Source organism: Thermoascus crustaceus (genome assembly GCF_041956765.1).
Source record: "Thermoascus crustaceus strain CBS 181.67 unplaced genomic scaffold VTN00scaffold_10, whole genome shotgun sequence".
NCBI lineage: Eukaryota > Fungi > Ascomycota > Eurotiomycetes > Eurotiales > Thermoascaceae > Thermoascus > Thermoascus crustaceus.
The window spans coordinates 1,227,496-1,250,453 of record NW_027192536.1 but is presented as its reverse complement, the minus strand read 5'-3'; the positions used below and the strand labels follow the sequence as shown (position 1 = coordinate 1,250,453).

Sequence of the window (22,958 nt, the reverse complement as noted above, 5' to 3'; positions counted from 1 at the left end):
GTACCGCACCCCCAAAACCTCCACGGTAAATTCCATAGCATCTTGGCATCAGGTTAAGGAATAGCTTCGGGCTCAGTAATCTCAAAGTAGTCTAAACTTACCTGGTATGGATAGGACAGTGTTGTCTCTACACCCTTTCTGTGTACAAATCAGGGCTACGCAGCGCGTTACCAGTTTATAACACATGTCGATAAATGGCCACCTTTCATGACCTCACGTCAACAAGACGACATTTTCTTTCTGTTTCTCTGCTTGGAATCATATTTCACATCAATGGCAGATATATTTGACCTCCCCGATGAGCTGCTACTAGCCATACTGGAACTTCTGAATGTAAGTTCCATGAACGCGTTCTCCCAGACCTGCAAACAATTCTTCCGACGTTGGGAATTCATGTGTCACGGACCTTGCCATACACAGACCGGATAATTACGGGACCGAGGGGAGGAACTGATCAGCACGTGACTAACTGCGATCACCATGATCACTACGATCACCAAGACCCAGGAAAACAGCATGTATATAAGACGCTCCTTAAGCATGGGGATTAGGACCCGGTGGTCAACTCAAATAGCAATCCTGATAGTAACATTGATAGTAACGGCCTACTTATCTATCTTTTTCCCTTGTCTTCTGTCTTCAAGATAAACCCGACGAGCCCCAGCCTGGAAGTCTTAGGCCCGCCGTTACATCTTGTTATAACCATTGCAATACTTCTTTATATTGCATCTATATATCATATTTTTCGGGGTTGATGCGGTATTCCTATATTCTGAAGGTCCTAGCCCCTAATTCCATGAGATAAATAGTCAGTTAGTTACGTAGATTCGAACGGGTCGAGGCATCTTTGTTGAATTCTGCGGTCTTAGACCAGTTATTTCTCAATCTTGCCGGTGGGCCCTAACACTGTTCAACGTTCGGACAGTTAACTAATGTGGGAATGTGGTAACTACTCGGTTATGTAATGACTGTAATAACCGTTGAACTTTAACCGCGTTGGTGACCGAAGCGACTTATCATTCGGAGAAAGTGTCAGGGATCCCCCCCCCTGACAAAGGACAAAGGGACAAAGAAGTGTCAGAGATCGCCCCCTGACAAAGAAGGACAAAGAAAGACAAAGGAGGATTGGAAGACGATTCCGCCAGACAAGACTATGGATGATAGGCAGCAGGTTCCGGCTAGCAGGAGAAAGAAGATATATAAGGGCAGTGCTGCTGCAAGCAGATAGATCTTCTTTCTCTCCTCAAGCTTAGGAATTTCAGTACTAGCCATTCTAAGGATATGATTTGAGCTTCCTTACAGAAAGTTATCACCCCAAAGGGGGGCTCAAAGACCCACATGCGATAAACGCCGTTCACAACCGCTGAATGCAGGCCAGATAATGAGCGGATGAAATAAAGGTTTCATTTCCCCATCTGTTAGCTGCTACAATTGTTTTGTTGTTTCTTTTCCTCCTAACCTATAGGCGGTCGACCTAACAGCACATCGGCAATTGGCCAGAATCAGGGGCCCCAACAACAACCACTCTAGCGCAATCTAGCGCAACCATTTTTACAACCGCTCTAGCACGACCACAGTTCGATAGGGTAGATTGGCGGTCGGTAGAATCCAATCGGGAACAGGCTCAGGTTCCTGCACCGACTAGCAGACAAGAGGGTATGACAAGGATATGGTGTGAACACTTCGCTGCTTATCTCCTCAATCCATGCCTTCGTGTAATTGACCGAGAGGATTACCGGAATTGAACCCTGTTCGGATCCAGCCATTGTCTCTCGTAATATGAAGCTCCATTTAGGGAACAATCAAAGACATCGGGAAGGTAAGGCGAACTCAGCGAACTCACAGGGTACTATTAGCGTTAACCTCTTGTTCGGGTTTTTAGAGGGCTGAATTATCCAGGACCTTTGAAGGACGTCTTCATTAATCGGCTTTCTGGCTCAGTATGCCAAGGGTTTGATCGCGATGATCTGGTCACGTGGTAATCAGCCTTCTCGGAGTAATCCCATCCTCCGACTGTGACTTGGAGAAGCAAAAAAACAAAAGAAAAAAAAAGGAACCATCAAGTATATAAATCCAAATCCAAAGCAAAACCAAATCTCTAACCCCAACTCCGACTCTGACGCCTTATTCCAATGCTCACATATGCAAAGCACCGCGACTTCCAAGGGTAACTCCTCGTGACACTCGTCCAAATAGCCAGCTTGGGTAAATGTGGGTCGCATCTTCTTCCCGCCCTAGTGGGTCAGCCCGTGATTCGTCTCCTGAATCATCTCTACAATCTTTTCCGCTTCATGCCAGATCCGCACGCGGTTGCGCAGGCCCAGGAGACCGCTGGACCAATTGTGCTGCAACATCTTGTACAGGTCAGCCCAATCCGTGCCGCGCGGGTCCAGACCGTCGATTTCCCAGAAGTATGGCATCTCCGTTCGGATGAGGTGTTTGAAGAGGATCGGGGGCAGGGTGCGGAAGGATCGAGAAGCGAGACGGAGGTTCGCGATGTCTCTGGCGGAGAGGCTCCACAGGATCTCAGTAAGGAGTTCAGGAGGGAGGGTGCTGAAGATGTCTGTTCCTGAGGTTGTGAGGGCGCTGTGAGATTGCGAGTGCGAGGGGGCTCCTGGAGATGGTGCTTGGTGATTCGGTTCCTTGGATGTGTCTTCTGAGTCTGAGAGATGATTCAGCAGCTCCTGGAAGCCGGGGATATCGACTGGATTTGCGGCCAGGTACTATTATCTAGTCAGTCACGCAAGTTCAGACCGATCATGGCGGGGATCCGGGCAGCAATACCTCAGTGCCTGGTTTATGGTGCCACTTCTCGTCATCAAAGGCATACTGGCGCACCGAGAGGGGTGGAAAACCACATCCCATTGAATACTCAAACAAGCCTCGCAGCTGTACAAGATATTAGTTCTACTCGCCGTAGAAAGTAAGAGAGTTTGCAGACATACATCCCGCACACGCCAGAGCCCATCGATATCGACAAACCCCAATTTCCTCAGACAGACACGCTTGAATATCTCGAAGCAAGCGGGGTGGAATGGCATACCCCATTCGCCGCCGAAGTTGCCATTCTGGAAAACTTGATCAGCGGCCGTGACATCATCAGGATGAGCCAGACAGGGCCCACCTGTTTGTCTGTCTACTTACATCATTGGTGATCTTCGCCTCGCTCACACCGTGCCTGACGGTGTTGAAAGTACCCGAGTCATAGATGTATGGACCCTGGTGGACAGCAAAATCTGTCAGGAAGCACGAGGAGTCTCTTTCAAAATCCTCATCGCCTTCTTCGGGGACAAAATCGGCAGGCTTTTGTAGGAGACATCGCAGGGTATTGATTCCCTGGAATTGGATTTCAAGTCAGTACATCCTCAATTGGGCCAGTTGAAACAAATGTAACGCAACTCACCTTCATCTCCTCTGTAGAGATAACGCTGCCGTCGTATCCTGCGCCATCGTTCCGCTGCAGGGCCTGGAGTGCCGCAGCATCCCGAGCATGCCAGGCGTCTTCTTCCTCGGGCGTAGGAACCCGTTTGACCCTGAAAGAAACCGTGCAGATCTGGCAGCGCCTCTCGCAGTAACTCAGCTTGTTGCCCATGGTGTATGTAGACACACGCTGTTATCGTAATCAGATCCAAGTCTGATCAGCTAGCCACCCTTTAAGCTGATACTACAGCCACACGCAGCAACGGACTCTGCGAAAGAATTGTCCTGGGAGGGAGGATTCAAGGAGCGATGCCATCATAAGAAGAAAAGAGCAGAGCGACCCACTAAACAATATAAAAGACTATTGTAGAAACTGTAATCATGTACTCGGTATGTCTCAACCGATAGTGCACAATGCATACATTGCCAATGGATTAGGCGTCGAGTGGCGGGGATTCAGATTCGAAGAGAAGAGGGAAAACAAGGAAGGCTCCATAAATAACTTGCCTGAATAATGTAGATGAGAACTCGCCTGTTCACATTAATGGTACTAATTCTTGTCTTGGACCGGACAATAACCTGCCTGTATAGAGTTGTTACCCAACCTGCACCCAGCCCCCAAAAATAACAAGTTTAGTAGCCACCCAAAGCACAGAGTCGATGCCCTCTAATGAGCGTTAGCAGGTCTGTACAAGAACATTGCACTAGAGTGCTTGTGCTAGAGCGGTTGCAAAGGATTGCGCTAAAGTGGTTGTGGAATGGTTGGTTGCACTAGGTTGTATTAGAGCGGTTGTAGATTAATTAGGGCGGTTGTGAAGCATCAGCACTAATGCAGTTGACGCTGTGTTAAGTTTTTGATGTCCAGTTTGCTGTAGCGCTGCGATATTGGTTGACTGCTAGGTTGGAATATGTCAGCCGAATGTTACCACTATAACCTAGTGGTATGCTAAGAGACCTATGAGCCTAGTCAGCACACGCCGATTCGGGTCTGCAGAAGGTCATAGTCCCTGCAATAAAGGAATCATACTGTCTATACCCGAAACACCTATTTTCCTTTGTTATTTCACGAAAATGTCTCGGGATCATTAGATAAAGAAATATTCGGAAGGTCTCAGCCCCTAATTCCATGAGATAAATAGTCAGATAGTTAGGTAGATTCGAATAACCAGAGCTTTCATCATCATTCCTTCGGATTACTAGGTTCGCGCAGTCCGACAGAATATAACTGACTTTACAGCGCAAACTTGGTTTTCGGATTGGAAGGAGCTTCAGGGCTGGTGGTAACTGATGTCTAAACTATGCTGGACCGCAGTACGGCAAACTGCTAATCGATTTAGGTGTTCTGCCTCGCTGTAGTACTGTTACGTGTCCCCTTATAGGTCAGAGGGTTCAATTCGTCGCGCGCCGGTTCAGGACAGGAGGGGGATCACGTCACGGGTCGTTCCACGACCGCAGGCAAGCTAGGACAGCTGTCGAAGCAGGGCCTAGGTCTACAGAGGTCAGGGGTGGGGATTCGTCAAAGGGAGAGCTAAGACAGAGGCTCTTATGGGACAGAGGCCGCATATAGACAACAGGTAAGCGGTTGTGAAAGACAGGCAGGGAAGGTAATCTAGAGGGTCTGATTTGATAGACAAGTTGATCAAAATGGTCCTATCTAGTTGTCAACGAACGTGGGCTATATACATCTTCAATCGATAGTCTTCTGTTGATTTGGGTGCTCAATCATGGAGTCAGTTTCGATTCGTAGGTAGAATCAGGGGGTGAGATCAGATTGCATTCTGATTGGTCGCCCGGCTCTGGGTTTATCCGAGGACTTAGATGTTCTGAGCCTGGTCCTCCTGCAGGCGCTGTAACAAATACTCGAAAAGCCTGTAAAGATCCAAGGGCTTGGACCCGGACTTGATTCGAGAAACGCTCATACCGAGACAATACAGATTTAGATATAGTGTACAATTGGGGCAGGATTCACTTCCTCCATGTTCTTGCTTTGGAGATTTGAGGAGCGATACCCCTGACTCTTGAACTGTCCATGTGTCTCTGCTGAAGGGATGCCGGAAGGATGTGAATCTACGTACATTCAGAAGGGGTCAACCCCGTGAGGGCCTTTTTCCGTCCTGCTATTGCTCGAAGTACTAGATGAAAGCAGACAGGGGGTAAGAATTTCACAAAAGGAATGTACACAGCTGCTCCTGAACTCAGGTTGACTGGCCACTTTACACAAGACAACTCATACATCACCACCCAGTATATCCTTCTATCTAAAAGTTGAAAGTCTTATTGCCATCGCATCCAGTGCAACCTTTCCTAACAATTGTCAATTGCTATGTACGTACACACTAGCATATATGCATCATATTAACACTAACCCTCACTTTCTAATATACCTCTTTCCCTGTCCGCGCTGTACCTCGATTCTTCACCTCCTCACCCCAGGCCGAACGACCAAAAAAAGAAAGAAAAATGAAAGACCGCCCGAAAGATCCACGAGATTTTTGGTATTGAAGTGGTATATTAACATTAGTGATATGGTTATAACTAGTTGCCTTCTATATACCGCAAATTCTATGGTCTTTTATGCACTGTGCCAGTTGAATCCAATCTGACCAGATATTCTAAAACCTACCTTCTATTGACTCTTGGACCATATAAACAATTCTATATATCCTGACGCTCAAGAAACCGCAAACTTTGACCTCGCGCGCAGCTTCGCACCATAGAGATAAAGAACAAACATCCCAGTCTGGTCTGATATTAGTTCCATCCTTTTTCCAGGTAACTTCCACATGTCAGCAAAGATGCAGGAAGAGGCGAACTCACAATCCCAAGAACACTCAAACCCCCCAACACACTGATCCCCTTCCCAACGCCCAGATTTACATACATCGGCCTGGAGAAAAGAATGGACCCAAACGCGAATGTAGAGCGGCAGAAGTCATTCCCTGCGAACAGCGATGCCGCGTACTGTGGATATGAAAGCAGGATATAGACAAAGATGCACTGCAAGATGATGAATACAGAGATGCCGTAAATGATGATGCCGATAACGCTGACAATCCAGTGAATTGATGGGCAGGCGGTCCATCCTACCTCACGTTTAGTGGTGTTTATAAAAAGGCGGGATGGGATAGAGTGAGACAAACCAAAGATAAAAAGTCCAACAGGGGGTCCAAATACTGCAAACAGCGCAGGCACCAAGCGAGTCTCCTGTGCGCGGAGCCCATTCTTGATGATATCTGGCATGAGGTAGAAGTGCAGATACGACACATAGATCACCATTCCAAAACCGCAAGCCATGATTACACATACAAAGGTCGTTCCGGTTTCTCCAAGGTTGAACCCGTACAGTGGCGGATAGACTAAGGGAAACACCTCAAAGAAGGAGTAGTAGATCCCATAGATTAGTGAGGTGTACATGTTGGTGAAGAGCAGCGCGGGATCTTTGATCATGATCTCGATGGGCTTGATCAGAGTGTCGAACAGGACGGTGCTAAATTTTAGGTCTTTCTGGTCGATCTCAGACTTGGATTGGATGTTTGGATTGCCAGTGAGTTTGCGGAGGCGTTTGGCTCGTCGTTGGAGGATGTTGTTGACTGATGTCTCGGGAAGAAAGAAGAACATGAGACCGAATATGGGGGCGCTCATCCAGAGGATTTCCCAGAGGGCCCAGCGCCAGCTGAATCTTCTTAGCCCTTGTATAATTAACGATTACCACTGAAATTCTAGCTTACTTCTCCGCTGAGACGGTGAATGCAGACAGTAATGGTCCTAGGGCCGGTCCGCAGTAGGCAGACGCAACCCAGCCCGTGAGAAGGAGCGGCAGATAGAGCAGAGAGTACTGCGGAGAGTCAGTCCATGGCCTTACGCATCATACTTTAGAGCATACCATATCCTGCATTGACGCGCCACCGCTCGCCAGGCACGGGCTTCCAAAGAAACCCTGAAGGAAACGGAGGACCAGCAATCCGGCAAGGTCATCAACAAGAGCTGTCGGGATGCAAAGAACGACAAATATAAAGAAGGTAGTAATATAAGGAATATTCCGGCCAAAGAACGGTACCTCGCTCAAAGGAGACCAGAGAAGGGGCCCGAGACCGTCTGTTACATATTAGCACTCCATAACACATTCAAGGGTATATAACGGAAAAATACATACAAGCAATAATGTACAGAGCCAGACCCAGAGCCGCTTTTGTTTCCTGAATGTGGAATTGCAGCATAATCTCCCTGCTCGGCGTCAGAAAATCTTCATTGTTAAGAACGGGATAGCTCACGCTTTGCTTGGGACATAGATTGCAGACCCACAGTAGATGACAAAGGTGTACAAACTAGTACAATCGTCAGCAAGAAACAAATACCTCTGGAGAACACCAAATTTTGTATTCGAACAACCATATCTGCGCTGCCACAAATGCCTTCTTTCCTGATGACCAATTCTGCGGATTCGCCGCGTCGTCCATTGTGTACCAGTCAATGAGAATGATTCCATCCTTTGTCCGCTCTGGCATAATGGACCTGCCCTTGGTCCGTTCAATGGCAATCTCAGTCTTAACTTCCAGCCGTTCCTGAGTAAATGGCACGGTGTGAGTACGGGAGCTAACGCAGGACACCTCAGTGTCGATATCAGACTTGACACAATTGCTGTCCGCTGTGTCTGTACTCCCTTTGTGGTCACTCAGTGACATCTGAGATAAAGGCTCTTTGCTGACTGGGATTGTCGCTGCATCAGGGCTCCTGTAAGCCTCAGGACAGACAAACCCAGGGCATTCTTCCGGGTACAGGAAGACCCTGTTCCTGGTTATCAAGCGCAGGAGCTGGCCGAAGGGTGCCTTGCGGATTGTGTCCATGTCAATTAAACACAGGTAATGTGAAGAGTGGACGACTGCACAGTTTCTTCGAGAGGAAAGGTCATCTGAAGTCCCAGATAATTATATAGATGCCAAAACGGACATCCAGAGATTATAAATCAAAATAGCCTGCTAGAAAGCGTTTACCTTTGCTGCGCAAGGGTCCATCACCAGTCGCTACACATAATGTACAGTACACACCCAATGGAAAAAAGATTTTGCCCCCCTTTCAACTCAAGCTATCTAGCTTGCCGCTTGTTCTACAATGCAGTTTCAACTGACTTGCCTTAGAACCTACTACCTATTGCAACGCTCCAATCCCTCTCAGATAGCTTCAAAATTATGTGTGTATCAAATAGCAATCTGCCAGCTCATTAGTATGTGGGTCAGGTGTAACAAAACTTTTTTCATCAAGAGTGTATCTGCTTACCACTCAGCTGAGCAACACAAGAAAACCATCCATTTAGGAGGCAGCACTATTCTAGGCCACAGAATAATTTGACCAGACCAAAAAGACAACATTGCTCCATTCTAAATGCAACACACCCATTGCTTGCGGTAGAACAGGGCCGATTGTTGATTTCGGAGCCGGAAGCTGTTTGCCAGAATCAACCGGAGATGTTGACGAAACAAGAAATCCACAAAGTGGTCATAACTAACGGCCGTCCAGCCGTGATGTTCCTGCTGCAATGAGAATTGCAGGGAGGGGGAGGGGGGGGTGGCAGGGGGGCAGAAGAACGGGATCTATTTTAGCCGACAATGCGGCCGAGAGAAATGCTGATTGGTCAATGGCATGTGTCAGCCTTAACCTCACATGATGTTTTGTTGAATGTTGATGAATATCAAGTTGGTCCAGCGTACGGCTAATCTCCGTACCACTAACCAGGAATGATTACATCCTAGTAGATCCATATGGGGCCCGCCATGACTGTTGAACAGTTTGAGTATCTCAATCTGCAGTATCCCCAATTTCGACAGCTCACCGTCCATTGCATCATCTCTTGTCCATGTATATACTAATCGAGCAAGGGACCCGTCGCGGTCAAGCCCATAAATCGACGATCTCATAAGATAAAAGCGGGCACACAGTTCTATTGTTATCATGTTCAGGAACATGCAAGTCCAAATACTTAATACTTACCATGTAAGGCGATAACTTTGAGAATCCCAATTCTCAAGATCAATGGCCAGCGACAGCATGCATGCATATTCCAGACCTCAGGATGACAATCCTCCTACTATATTAGAAAGAGGATTGTTGCTTTAGGTCGGTTAGGTAATTGGATCACGCCTTATCCAACCCTGTTCCCACTCACTTCATGCTCATCTGTACTCTCTTGACTCACATAATGGAAAGGAGAGGCTTCGCTCATGTAGGTAACTGAATGAGGCAAGAAAAATCCATCGGATACCCCCAGAAGTAGTCCTAACTAAAGTGCCAGAGAAGTTGTAGCAGCAATCTAAGCTGAAATGGCGAGCACACTGAAACAAAAGGCGATATAGCCCCCCGCACAATGACTGATCGGATCCTGAGGAGATGGATGGCAAGCAAGGCTAACAAAACCCCAAGGTTCACCAGGCTCTGAATCACCTGATGTACAGAGTGGTGATATTGTACAAATTGTACTCCCAACCTGTTAAGATTTCGCAACAGTAGAGAGGGAGCAAATAAGATACATCTTGATAGCCGTAGATGGCCAGAGATCCGGGCATGGTCTGAAAGCCGGAAATCCTAGCAAAGTTGAAGCCACAGCAGCGTCTTCTATTTGTTTAAGATATGCTAAGGAAGGAAAGGGAAAAATATATCGGGAGAAGAGAAAGAATAGAGGGCTAATGCAAGGATCAAGAAAATTGGTTATTATATGCGTCAAAAAACAATCATAGAGCCAGAGGGCATATTGAGCTAGAGTAGAGGGTAGGGACACTCTAAGCAATAAGTATTAAGGTGGCTCCACATTTTCCGGCAACAGTACGATTCCCAAGTATTGGAGCCGAACTGGTCCAGATAGCTTCCTCCACTGTTGGTTTAAGAGGTTGTATGTAAGCCATAATACTGTACAATTTGCTAGAAGAGAAAAATCTCCAAACTGGGTCCCAGCAGGCAAGGGCATATTATATTGTCTCCTATCTCCCTATGCTACATTGGTCTTCATGCTGATATATCTCACCTGATGCTTCTCCGGAAAATCGAATATGCTTTTATCTACTTCTATCTAGACTTATAAGGATACAAATTTGGGTAATCCTGTGTATTGTCAGCCTATTTATCCTAGGGCCCTACTTCTTTCTCCTTTTCTAACCATTCGACCTATCTACTTAGTAACTAGCTAACCTGCTATTTGACTGCCATGACTGCCATTTTACGTGCTACTCATTTAGAACCTGCATGAGTCTTCATTTTCCAGACATTACAGTTGCTAGGCCTCTGGTATTCTAGGTGAGTCCCATCTATGTATTGCATTCATGGTCTGTGCAACCGCCAAAGTCGCGAAGCGCCTGCAAAGAAAGTAGAGTATAACTAGTGTTTTGAACGTCCAGGTCGGAAGCTTGATTACTAGACCGGCCCTTGACATTTCAACAATTTAGTTGTGGCTACTAGGAAGCACATTGACATCTATCATCAGCTTGACCAGTTCTGCAACTGATCTTCATGCGTGCTGCTCACGTATAGTACGAGGCATACAGTCTGCCAGTTAGACATCTTCAGGGCCCATGAAAGCCCAAGCCCGACCCGGCCCGACCATGCGCGTGGGCCGGGTTTTGGGCCCAGACTCAGGGCCCACGACGGGCTTTGGGCCCTGTCTATGGGCCCAAAGCCCACGCATGGCGCCCATATGGGCCCCCAAACTCTGCCAAACAGTGCAAACAGCGCTTGAACCCGTGACTACATAACTTATGCATTATTTCACTGGTATTTTAAGTATTTCAGATACAGGAATGCCCTGACAATCAGTAAACAGTTTCAGCATAAGATTCTATATAGCTTCATTTATTCAACTAATTTACTAGTAGTGCTGGAAGCCATCATCCTCCCTTATCTTCTGTTTCCTTCCCGATACACGTTGCTGGGTATTGATTTCTGGTAGTTGTGGCTCAGAATCATCCCTATCCTGCTCTTCCTCTTGCTCCATGTCCTGTTCCTCAGCATCACTAATTTCATCAAGCTCTACATGCTCTAATTTCTCATCTTTCTCTTCCCTCCGCGTTTCAATCTCATCGCGAGTAAAATATTCCTTTAGATGCTCCGCCTCTTGCTGTTCAAGATCAAATCTTGATGTACAAAGAAACATCATAAGTTCTTCGACTGTCTCAGACTTCATCCGACCGCGACAATAATGGCAGAGTTTGCTGGAACAGAAAGAATATCCCGTGCAAGTGATGCAATTGCAGGGAAACAGGATTGGTTGTCCCTCCAGAAAGGAAGGGGCTCCATATCAATAGTATCTAGTAAAAGCTTAGTATTGAATAGAGATTGAAGGATCATTAACATACCACTATCCAGATACTGAGTCATTTCATCCCCGACTGGTTTTGCTTGTTGCTTGTGTCCTTTTAATAACTTGCTCAGTCCTGAGCTTGGTCTTGTTGTTGGGTGTGGACTGGAGGAGCCTTGGGCATCAGCTAGACGTTGCTGGTAGGGAGCTAAAGCTTCCTGGAAGGAATTCCGGTAAGTATCCCGCCATTTTTTATCCCAGTCATCAGTTAAAAAGAACCGGAATTTGTTGTCTGGGGCAAGCATTGTACTGATCGCGTAGAGATGTCCATGGGCACCGTCCGTCTCTGAGTAGTATTCATCAAGCTTCCGCTGACCAGCCTTAAGCGCCTCTAACATCTGGATTTTCCATGGAACCCGCTTTCGCTGGAGCTGGCTTATAGACTTTTCAAGATGGTCACAAAGCACATTGTAAATCTTGAAGACTAGATGTGATGTCACATCGCGAGTCTTTGAAAGCTCAGTCGTATAAAGGAAGAATGGTTTAGTGATACAAAAGATAGTCAGTCAATTTGGACGTCATTGGTAGGCGTCCATGTGTAATATATATATTCTAACTACTTCATGCAAGATTTGTTCCCCTACTAACAAGAAGCGCTTAAAACTATAGAAAGTTGATTTTTTTTCTTGGTAAACGATAGAGAACGAGGGATCTTTATTTTAATTTCAGAATGATTTCCTAAAATTTCCAACTTCTTGGTGGTCAGTTGCACCATTCTTATGGGAAGAACCAGAACCAAGGTAAAAAACAGTATTTTACTAAGATTATTAAGCGCCTTTATGAATGCCAGGACCTTACTTTTATGCAAAGATGGGCTTTGTCGGGGGCCCATCGGGGGCCCGACGTGGGTCTAGGGGTCGGGCTTGGGCCCACTGGTGGGCCCTGAAGATGTCTACTGCCAATTGGGGAAGACGGGAGCGGGGCGGAGGATATGAGCCAGTTATGGCCTTCCAGGGGTGTGTGGACTACACCTAATCTGGCTAGCATGCAACTGGGGTGGATGGCAGGTCAGCACATTAAACAAAGTTAGCGGCACGCCTTCCCAATTGCTCCTTTGGCAGTGTGACTGTGCGCCGGATCGTCCGTATGCTTCTCATATTAACCTGCCGGCCGCTATTCCGCTTCTGTAGAATCTTCTTGGCGCGGCGCAACTTTGCTTTCCCGACAAAGCTAATGTAACAGCTGGTACTAGTGGCAGCGCTGGGCCGGCCCACTTCATGTACAGTTGAGCCTTGATGCTTGGACGCTATCAAGACTAGGCCCGCAAGAGGTCAACCCATTGGGTGAATCACGCTCGCACAGTGGTGTGAACGCAGAGTAATAATTTTGCTTAAATTAGACCCACACAGTGTATTAACGCCCTAGTTTATAGTCCCCACAGAGAAACTCATGTAAAATGCAGACATATAATCCCACCTTCTCATGTCGTACTGTAATCCAGAACACATTCCTATTGTCGGCTAATGTACCGTTAACCTATTTTGTTTGATTGAATCTGAGGCGAACAGAATTTTGAAACCAATCTTGCCCAATGTAATGCAAATATCGCGAGGCTACTGCTGCATGAAACAAAGCCGATAATAATAATCTAGATGTCAATCCTGGAAGTTTGTGCGCGTTTGTAATTGCAATATTCACCCTCAATCAACGATCTAAAGGCCTCCACACCTTTCACACACTACATGCAAAGATGGTTGACTGACCACTAAGTGACCTTCTTTTGTAATAGCTAAACATGCGTTGAACCCCGATTTGGACATTTACTGCATACAGTACATTTGTATGCAAGCTGATTCCCAACCCTACTAGTTGGCGCAGCTGTGGAGAAACCCCTCTTCATTATTGTAAGCTCCTCATCTACCCTGTGGGAGGGGACCGATTTTCTTCTCTCTTATCTTTCTGCTAGGGCTTATAATTCGTCATCGAACTGATGGTCGGAATCACGCTTGGAAAGCCTTGTGGCAAGTCATCTGAGCTGCCATTCAAAAGCCAACCGGTCAATGTAAAAGCGGTCAATTTGAGAACGGTATAACACTATTAAAGTGAAACAAAGTATAAATATATTGTTCATCACAGAGATGGTCTACAGATGTACCCTGAAGGATAATTTGTGCTTCCACGAATATTTAAGGCGGGAAAAAGGGGGGAAACAAAATGCCTTTAGCATATCTCAAGCGGGATAAATTATTGGACCTGTCCTTCAGATGATGTATGCTTCTTGAGACTATGTATTAAAGCTAGTTTTGATGTTCATACTTCAGGGTGGCGAACGAGAACATCCAATAGAAACAGAGCGGACCAAGATTTGTTGGAAATTGTGAGGAAGAGACAAAGCCCTTACAAACACGCGCACTCGACCACTAATAATGGCACTCACCAAGACAACTATATCAACCGACAACGCTTCGGCCGCAGGCCCACAAATTGGGCTCTGGAGAACAACATGAACGGGAGCAACGGTATAAGATCCAGATTTACTGAAGAAACGTGCTAAAAAGCTCCGCTGCGTGGATCTAGTATCTTTTGCAAGACCATGTATGTTAACCATTTACTGGACAGCAACAGGCCGGTACAGTTCTCGTTTGATCGGGGAATGAGGATACACCTAACGTACAGTCTGGTTTGGCTGGTGGTCTCTTTCACATACAAGTTTTGACACTGTAGAATATGATCCTTATCAGGACGTTTCTGTATTGAACATGGTTCCATGCATGGCATCTCGTCACTTGCAATCGCCAGGTCTTTTAATTACTGATGCTATAATGTAAATCAGTTTAGCAGTTATGCTATCCTAGCCATTTTTCATACAACAGGATTGAACGGCAGGGTGGCACACATTTGTAGTTTCATGACAGTGCCTGCAGAGAATTATAATGTAGGCTGGTATTCACTACCAAGGTTCGCTTCCTCATACAACTTAAATCAAGTGAACTAGAGCCAGAGATAAAGATCAAAGTGAAGAAAAGCCGAACCGGCTCAGAAAACAGCTGAAGTGAGGAATGCTGGACCAACTGCCTTTGGAGATCCTTGACACAATCCTTGAGTTTGTAAGCAACCCTGTGATCCCACTGTGATGAAAGTCGTTCAGCTTAAGTGAAATAGCTACCGTCCATTCAAGACGTGCGAGCACTCAATGAGGTGTCACAGAAACTTCATCATGCAACCATCCCCAGGCTGTATCGAACTTTGACCTTTTCTGCAGCAAGCGAGTGGGCACTCAACTGCCTTGATATCGGGAGATTCATCGTCTCTCGCTCAGAGCAAGCTGTGTCTGCTCACCTCCAGTGGGTTCGGAAGCTCCAATTTGCTGCTCCGGTTAATTTTGCCCGATACAACCGATGCGCCTACCGGACCATGTTTCCCTATGACCCCCATATCGGTGAAAGGCCAAGAATAGACAGTAGAATTCATGGCGACTTTCTCTGTGACCTTCTGGACCAGATGCGGATGATCTTTGACAATCTAACGATCAATACATTAAATTCATTCAGGTAGGTCTAATGAGAACCTTCTTAAGTGTACATGTGCCTCACCCTTTCTTTTACAGCTGGCATCTAGGCACCTGTATACCAGCCCACGTTCTTGACGAGGACGGGTATCTTACGGTTTTCCAGCGCCGAATGCAATCTTTGTCACTGCAAATGGATGGCACTTGTCCTCATGCAGGCCTGAGACTTGATGGTTTACAGAAAATGGAATATTTGCAATCTTTCAGCTGGCAGGGGATCAGCACGGACAAAGAGGTTGAGATTCTCCGCCGGTGCCTGCAGCGGAACATGGTCCACTTACAGGCACTAGAATTGAGTTTCAGCGAGACCTATGGTTTCGATGACAGTGAGGAATTTGAGGCCCTCACAACTACACTACAGTTTCCTGCCTTGCAGAAACTTTCGTTGTCCAATTTCACATTCGAGGCAAGGCTAGAGAAAGCTCTAACGGTCTTTACTTTACCGCGCCTGCAGTCGTTGACCTTGAGAAACTGCCCCCATCAACTGCTGCTACTGCAGTCTATATCTCGATTACATCTACCTATGCAATTGAGGTCTTTTGAGATATTGTTCGATGAGCTGCAGGAGCCAGGGATCTACCAAGACACCCATCCCGTGGTTCAATTCCTGCTGTCTTTCCATAGTCTAGAGCGCCTCCACTTGTTGGTTTCCAACTCCGTCACCCCGGGTGATCATTTAATGAAACTCATCGCTCATCATCGGTCCTTAAGATGCTTGGTTTACCATGAGCGCACTCTCTTACCCATCGAGAGCCGCGATATGCTGCCAGACACACGTGATGTGCCCACTGCCTGGTCTCATGGCCTCGCCACGATGATCCGAGAAAGCAAGCTCACTAACCTAGGCCTGTGCCTTCCCCCATCATCTGCGGTGAGTGGGACCAACGTTCGAAAATGGGCTGTCGAAGTAGCTGAAACAAGATTACTAGAGATGCATTTTGGAGCCTCTCGCACCGGAGCTGCGGCTCCGCATACTCCATCTATGTTTTACCGGCTCTGAACACCTGCTCTGTAACCTCCGGCAAGCTGTACTCTCCGAGATCGGATATTGGAATGTGGAGTCAGGGCGTGACAGCTCCATTGGCCAAGGTCATCCACCCGCCGATACTTTGACAAACGATGATGACTCAATAAGCAAAGATGGATTGGCAGAGTGCCTCAGCTGCTCAACAGTATTGAACATCAGCGAAGGCGGGCATCCGCACAGTGAATGGCGAACCTCTGGATCCCCAGCAGCCGACCTGTGTGTATTTGCTGACTGGGCTTTTGGATCGGAAGGAATCCGCGATTTAAAGGTTCTGGCATACGGCGACTTCAGCAATGAAGATCGATGTTCCCAGCAGCAGGTTCTTTTGTGTCGAGCTCCAGGTCTATCTGCTGACGGTAAGGGCTCAAATCTCTCATACCGCCTTATGAACAGTGCAGAGTCCAGAGTCTGGAATGAGATTGAGGGTGGCCAGGAGACTTTAAGGGCATGCCCCCTGCATGATCCGATGGAGTATCCTGATGGAACATAAGCTACAGAATGCGACACCGACCCAACTACTCTCCAGTTACAGAATTCCACCACGTCATGCTGAGAAACCGGGAATCAATACTTCACATCTATCTTCATACGCGATGCGGCTCAAAATACGCGCCATCCACTTATGGATATATTAGCTTTTTGTGTACATTAAATTGATGAGAGAACAGAAGTGGGCGACAGGAACAGGCTCTTTTACTTGATTGCATTTCACGCATACTTCTTTCTGCATAGTTTTTACAATGATGTATAATCCATCAGTGGAATTACTGAAAGTCAAATCTATGATTGCCTTCAGAAAAAAGTATAAGGCTGATGCTTTATCAAAAAGCGGCTTTCAATTTTCATTTTATGATTGTTCTAGGCGTTTCCCTGGAGGGAAAAGATATTTACATTTGTTCTCGCGGCAGCTACCTTGCCGTATTTAGGTATCTGAATAGGATTTGACTCTGGTTAGGTTATTTCCCTTTAATACCCTGTGAGATATTGTCCCTAATTCCAGACAAGTCCCATTTAAACAGAAGCAATGCAGAATGGACTGAATTGCTTCAAAGTTGTGTCATTGACTGATTTGGATTCTGAAGTTCTTTCCACACTGCCAATGCTTCAGCTTCTACCTCTTTCAGACTCTTTATTGCCTCTTGAAGTTCTGTTGCTATTCCTTGCACCCGGCCATAGCCATGAGGTGGGGATGGTGGATCAGACTGATAGATGAAAAGCAAATTGTCTGATGCGCATGCCACAAGCGCCTGTAATGCCTTGAGTAGCAAATAGCACATTCTATAGAATTGATTTATGCCTTGTTGGCGGCCTATAGCTTGTATGAGGTTGAGTTCTTTGTGATCCATCTGGACTTTCAACTGTTAAACCAGCCAAGCAGAGGAAAACTCATGCTAGGAGTAATCAATCAACCATTTATGACCATTGAATGCACTATCTTTGTGTTGGCTCTTGGCTGCAACGCTCTTTTTCCCTCTATCTTTCTTTCTTTTTTTTGGTGAACACTTTTCTGATTCAAACAGAGGGCCTGTGGTACAATAAATATTGTTCATATTTTGTCTGAGAAAGAATTGTGGATTTCAGCTACAGCAGCTGTTGTAAATATCCCTGTTCACCACAGATCAAACTGGAATATTGGCAAATGGAAAACCCTAGGGAACTGTTAGAAAATAGGTTCTTGTAACTGTGTTTTTGTTCATCCTGTTCATTCTTCCCTCCTATAGATTTGTTGCTACCACAAGTGATACAAGTTGTCTTCTATCAGGGTTAGAATGTTTTAAAACATAGTTATCACTCCCTTTAAGATAACAGAAGCTAGATCATAATTTCATTACAATGGCTGGATCTCAAGTGTATAATGTGTCCAACAATCTCTTGGTTGTTTTACTCCATTCAGTAGCTGTCTGTTATTTTACACTTTTGACAGCAAACCTTATCCACAATTTTCTTTACTATTCTGTTCCAGAAGCCAAGAATGCACTGCATGACATCCTGGCTCTCATCTGCTTCTTTCTAGGCATCATTGCATGTTCCTCCTCTTACATGCTGGCCAGGTACTGGCAGTGGCTTGAGCATGTTGGTGTCATTGTGCTAATCTGGGCCTCAACTGTCCCATTTTTGTACTTTCAATTCTACCATGAAAAATTGCTACTGTCTATCTTTTTATTTGCAATCAGCTTTGGTGCAGCATGGTGTGCATTATCTGTCTTTTATCTGTAAGGACCTGAGACATTCAAATGGATATGTGTGGGATACAAGTTCTTCACTTTACTACTTGTGCTATACACAGTTTTCCAAACTTCAGCATGTCAATATCCATTGGCCTTGGAGTTCATCAGGTACTCACTGTACAATACCATTGGTTGGCTGTTCTATGCCTTGAGACTCCTGGAAAGATGGGGCCTTTGTACCAGGTTGAGAATTAGTCACTTTGTGATGCATGCTGCCATTGTCAGGGCAGCAATCACCTTCTCAGAGAGGTTACTGGCAGCATACACATCAGGAACACTACCATCAGCTGTTGAATGCGGAGCATGGGTTTGGTAAACAACAGAAGTGGAGTTTAAGGTCAACATGGTGGAATTCTATGTCAAGAGATTGGGCCTAATAGGATCAGATTCTCTCTTCCTTCATTTATATGATTTCCATTTCCTTTGATTTCCACTTTTCAGTCCAGAGAAGGAAATGGGGGCTATATATGCTTGTGTGAAGTGGCTTTGACTCTTCTTGAGGATTGTCTAAGATGTTCATTCTACAGGGAGTTGAGTGGAAAAATTAACAGCAGATTGATAGTGTTCTACCCAGTTTGTGGAGTTATTTAGGGCTACTGAGAGTTTGAATCCCCATTGCTCTATCATATCTGAATCTGACAGCACATCTTTCCCTTTCTGAAGGATGCAAAGCTGTATAATCAAAGTGGTTTTACCATAACAGTCTTTCATTAGTGCTGAACACATAAGTGCATACATTCATCATGGAACCTGATCTGACATGTGACCTAAGCTCTAGCTTGAAGCATGCTTTATAGCCTATTGCCTCCTGTTTGAGTCTGAGGGCAGTGTTGTTCAATGCCTGCACCCTTCAAGTACCTTTGAGCCAGGCCTGGATACCTGCAACAGGATTAGAGGTCATCATAATTTCTCCTGTAGGAATTGATACTGTATTAGCTGTAGCACATTGTATGTCCCTTGAAAAACATGCTGTGTCAGTGTTTGCATAAGGGCTTTTTGTGTTGCATTGGGAGTTGTTTCAGGTGGACCAATATCAAATGTATCTGATAATTTAATACAGACAAAGATTGGTTTGTATAGGATTATACTAACAGCTTGAGTATTGCATATCCACCCTTAATTGAAACAGCAAGAATAACAGGAGAGATGGAAAACATTCCCAAGACACAGATTTGTGATAGTTTCTTCCTGCAGAATATGGTGACTTGGTCAAACATGTCTTTTAGGCACCTTGACACCAGGTGGTCCATAAGAGCTACAATGATCAGGCTTCTGTCTGTAAACAGCAGAGCTGAGATAACTTTCCTTACATAAGGCTGTGGAAGATGTTAACTATTTATGCTTGAAATGTTTACTCTTTGCTAGCTAGTTCTCTCAAGATGTGGTAATCCTGTGGCCACACTGTCATCAGTCAAAGTTGAAGCATTTCTTTCAAAGAACTGAATGCCTGTTGCATAGGTGGTTTTCTTATCATAAATGTTCTGACAACTGAAAAGCAGAAGATACCCTTCTCAGATAAGACTCTTATCCTTATCAATGGTCAAATAATGGGAAGTGATTTCTTTAGAAGGAGCAGGCCTGTTGTCAGAGCAATAATAGTGGTAGTAGACTAGCTATTTAGTTAAACATAGTAGAAATTTATGCATGCATTTCTGTTTTCTTGGATTACCTGTGTTGGAGCAGTTTTGTGGATTTGTTTGGTAACTGTACCTGGCACATAAAGGGCCAATATAAGATCATAGCAACTGTTTAACAACAGCAATGGTTATTCTAAAGTGTGCAAGCAATGTTTTATTAACTATTCTTAACAGAAAATGATTGTACTAGATACACTAGAGCAGTTGTAAATTGGATATATTGGATCAGTTATTGAGTGCTTATGCTAAATAATTGTGCTAGAGTGGTTATAGGAGTGTTTGCACTGATGGGGCAGTTGTAAAGTGTTGGCTGCACTAGAGCAGTTAGTTAAGTGTTTAAGCTGGAGCCACAGGCTGTAGCTATCATTAATCAGTTAGCAAACATTTTTTATAGGTACTAAATACTGTAATTTAATAGAGTTTTACATTGACCAAGTTGTGTATAGTCCTTATTTTGAACAAAAGTAAACATCAGTGCTTAGGGCAAGAACCCCCTTTTCCTGCTAACCCCTGGGTATGATGTAAAAGCCAACATGGACTTAGTATAGCCCAATAGAATCAACTCCATTACATGTCCCCTAGCTAGTCAGAAAGTGATCTCTGTTACACATCAAATTTGGACACAATGGGAAACATATCACAGGGTTCTCTGCAACTCCAGTTGGGTCAGGACAGCTGTTGAGCTGGTACACAGGGTCAACAGCAGGCAGGAGACATGATAGGTCAGTGGTTGATCTCAGACAGGTGTTGGTGTAGAACAGAGGTCTAGATAGGACAGAGGGTCTATGTGGTTATAAAGTTGGAAGTTGCACAGATCAGGCAGGGAAGGTAATCAAAAAGGGTCTGATTTACTAGAACCACAGGGTCCTATCTACCTGGTAGATGGGTGTGTCTATATACATTGCCAATTGAGAATCCTTGCTGATTCAAGGGTCCAACCAAGAGGTCCTTATGGATCTGTAGAGGTGGAATCAGAAGGTGAGGTCTGATTGCATCCTAATTTAACATCACTTTGCCAAGGCATAGTGAGTGACAGGTGTGAATTCTGGCTCAGAACTTCTGCCTATGCTAAAAAGATGTGGGATATGGCTGAATATCAGTGGAAAACTTTTATTTTCCTAGGTTGATTTCTTATTTGAACACCTGGACAGGAAATGTTTTCCATTCATTTGTTCTTGATGCTATGTAGACATACCATTCATTTGATATTGGATAAGGACCATTGTTCCACAAACAACTGTAGAAAAGCATAATGAGATTGAAGGTGCAAGCAAAGTGCTGCACCCACATTGCCACTAAACTTTTCTCTTTCCTGCTGAAGACAACTCATGACAAACTGGACCAATCTATCACCTCTGAATTTTGTGATGTTTGATAGGTCTGTTGGCAGCAGTCAGTTCAAGGGCAGGATATCAAACTGCAAGGCCTTCTGAGGCAGTAATGGATTGAAAATAGGATCTAGAGAGCTCAGGAAGTCTTCAGGATTCCAGTCTTCCTTGACTGTAGATTGATAATTGTGAAAAACAACATCTTGAAGATGATTAGTCAGCTTCCAAAACTCTGCCAGATAATAGATAGATACATGCTTCAAGAGTTTATTTGATGTGTCTGATCAACAAGTCAGCTTCCTACATTAGATGTAGTAATTCACTCTTACCAGGAATATTGGTTTCTGGGCACCTGAAGGTCAAATAGGCACTGAGGTAAATAAGCTCCAGGACCCTCCATACTGAATGTATGTCTGTTGAGTAAACATAATATGTCTGTTTCCCCATCTTTTGTAAGCTTTTTCAAAAGTAGTCTTGGAGATGCAGACTTTCTGCCTCTAACACCTGGCTGTGAACAGGTATTTGGAAACCACCAACAATAATGGTGGCATCTCCTCCATCACTTCTGGTCTCCCATTGCTTTTTCTGCAAGGCCTGAGTGATAAATCCCAGAAATCCTGCAAACAGCATAATACTGGGGAATGACTTGAAATGCTTTTGTACTATATTGTAAGGGAGTTTTTATGGCAATGAACAAACTCTCCCAAATGGCTTCTATTTTCCCCCTTTTAAATGCTTGCATGATACTGCAGGGCAGAATAAGAATCAAAAAGGATGTAAGCCAAGCATATGTTTTGTGTTTTCCTTGGCAATCAGGCTGCATAATTGTGATTGGAAACATGGAAAGAATAATTCAACTGTTAACTTTCTAGAAAGACTGGTGAACAAATTAGTATGGAACAGTCATCTGCCTAGAGACAGTATAGGCTGTAAACCCTCTGTACACTATCTGCTTCTGCTTAGAACTGTGAATTAATGCCCTTATATTACAGCCCAGCTGTTTTGTGATGCTTCAGTGCAATTGAAAATGCATTTCACTGAAGAGGTCTTGAGGGATAGCTGTGTAAGATAGTGTTTTACTGTAAATGTTTGACAGGTGGCCATTGCTACTGCAACAACAGTCTATTTTCTAATAATATCTGAGTCTGAATTTGGCTTTGCAGAAGCTTTGGTGGCCTAGTCTGGCATCACTGCTTGACTTAGTCTCCAATGGAATGTTATCCTGTCAGATCACTTCAAACAGTTAAATTTATTCCACATAACAACATTTACTACATGTCCTACTACCTAAATAAGATGTGAAGAATATAATCAGAGGTCCCTTAAAGTGAACTTGGAATGTGCTCCCCCAAGTCCTCCCACACCAATCTTGACTGTAAGCAGGCAGGACAGAATATACCTTATCAAGATCCTAGTAGGATGGGAATGTGCAGGTATGGGATCTCAAATCAGGGGCAGAGTTGGGTTCAACA

General features: G+C 45.0%; 4 protein-coding genes across 4 annotated transcripts; 1 reads left to right on the top strand and 3 right to left on the bottom strand.

Moving 5' to 3' along the window:
• Window positions 1-2,234: 2,234 nt before the first annotated feature.
• On the bottom strand, window positions 2,235-3,592 carry VTN00DRAFT_2750 (uncharacterized protein; the record flags this gene model as incomplete). The annotated part of the gene is made up of 5 exons (XM_069428997.1): window positions 2,235-2,723; window positions 2,785-2,889; window positions 2,946-3,068; window positions 3,145-3,336; window positions 3,404-3,592. The coding sequence occupies 5 exons, from the start codon at window positions 3,590-3,592 to the stop codon at window positions 2,235-2,237; spliced, it is 1,098 nt and encodes a 365-aa protein (XP_069283796.1).
• Window positions 3,593-6,091: 2,499 nt separating this feature from the next.
• On the bottom strand, window positions 6,092-8,264 carry VTN00DRAFT_2749 (uncharacterized protein; the record flags this gene model as incomplete). Its single annotated transcript, XM_069428995.1, has 8 exons — window positions 6,092-6,160; window positions 6,238-6,503; window positions 6,561-7,093; window positions 7,149-7,255; window positions 7,304-7,515; window positions 7,574-7,644; window positions 7,692-7,745; window positions 7,810-8,264. 8 exons carry the CDS (start codon window positions 8,262-8,264, stop codon window positions 6,092-6,094), a joined length of 1,767 nt encoding a protein of 588 aa, XP_069283795.1.
• Window positions 8,265-11,269: 3,005 nt separating this feature from the next.
• On the bottom strand, window positions 11,270-11,584 carry VTN00DRAFT_2748 (uncharacterized protein; the record flags this gene model as incomplete). The annotated part of the gene is made up of 1 exon (XM_069428994.1): window positions 11,270-11,584. The coding sequence occupies one exon, from the start codon at window positions 11,582-11,584 to the stop codon at window positions 11,270-11,272; it is 315 nt and encodes a 104-aa protein (XP_069283794.1).
• Window positions 11,585-16,080: 4,496 nt separating this feature from the next.
• Window positions 16,081-16,783, top strand: VTN00DRAFT_2747 (uncharacterized protein; the record flags this gene model as incomplete). Its single annotated transcript, XM_069428993.1, has 2 exons — window positions 16,081-16,137; window positions 16,196-16,783. 2 exons carry the CDS (start codon window positions 16,081-16,083, stop codon window positions 16,781-16,783), a joined length of 645 nt encoding a protein of 214 aa, XP_069283793.1.
• Window positions 16,784-22,958: the final 6,175 nt, after the last annotated feature.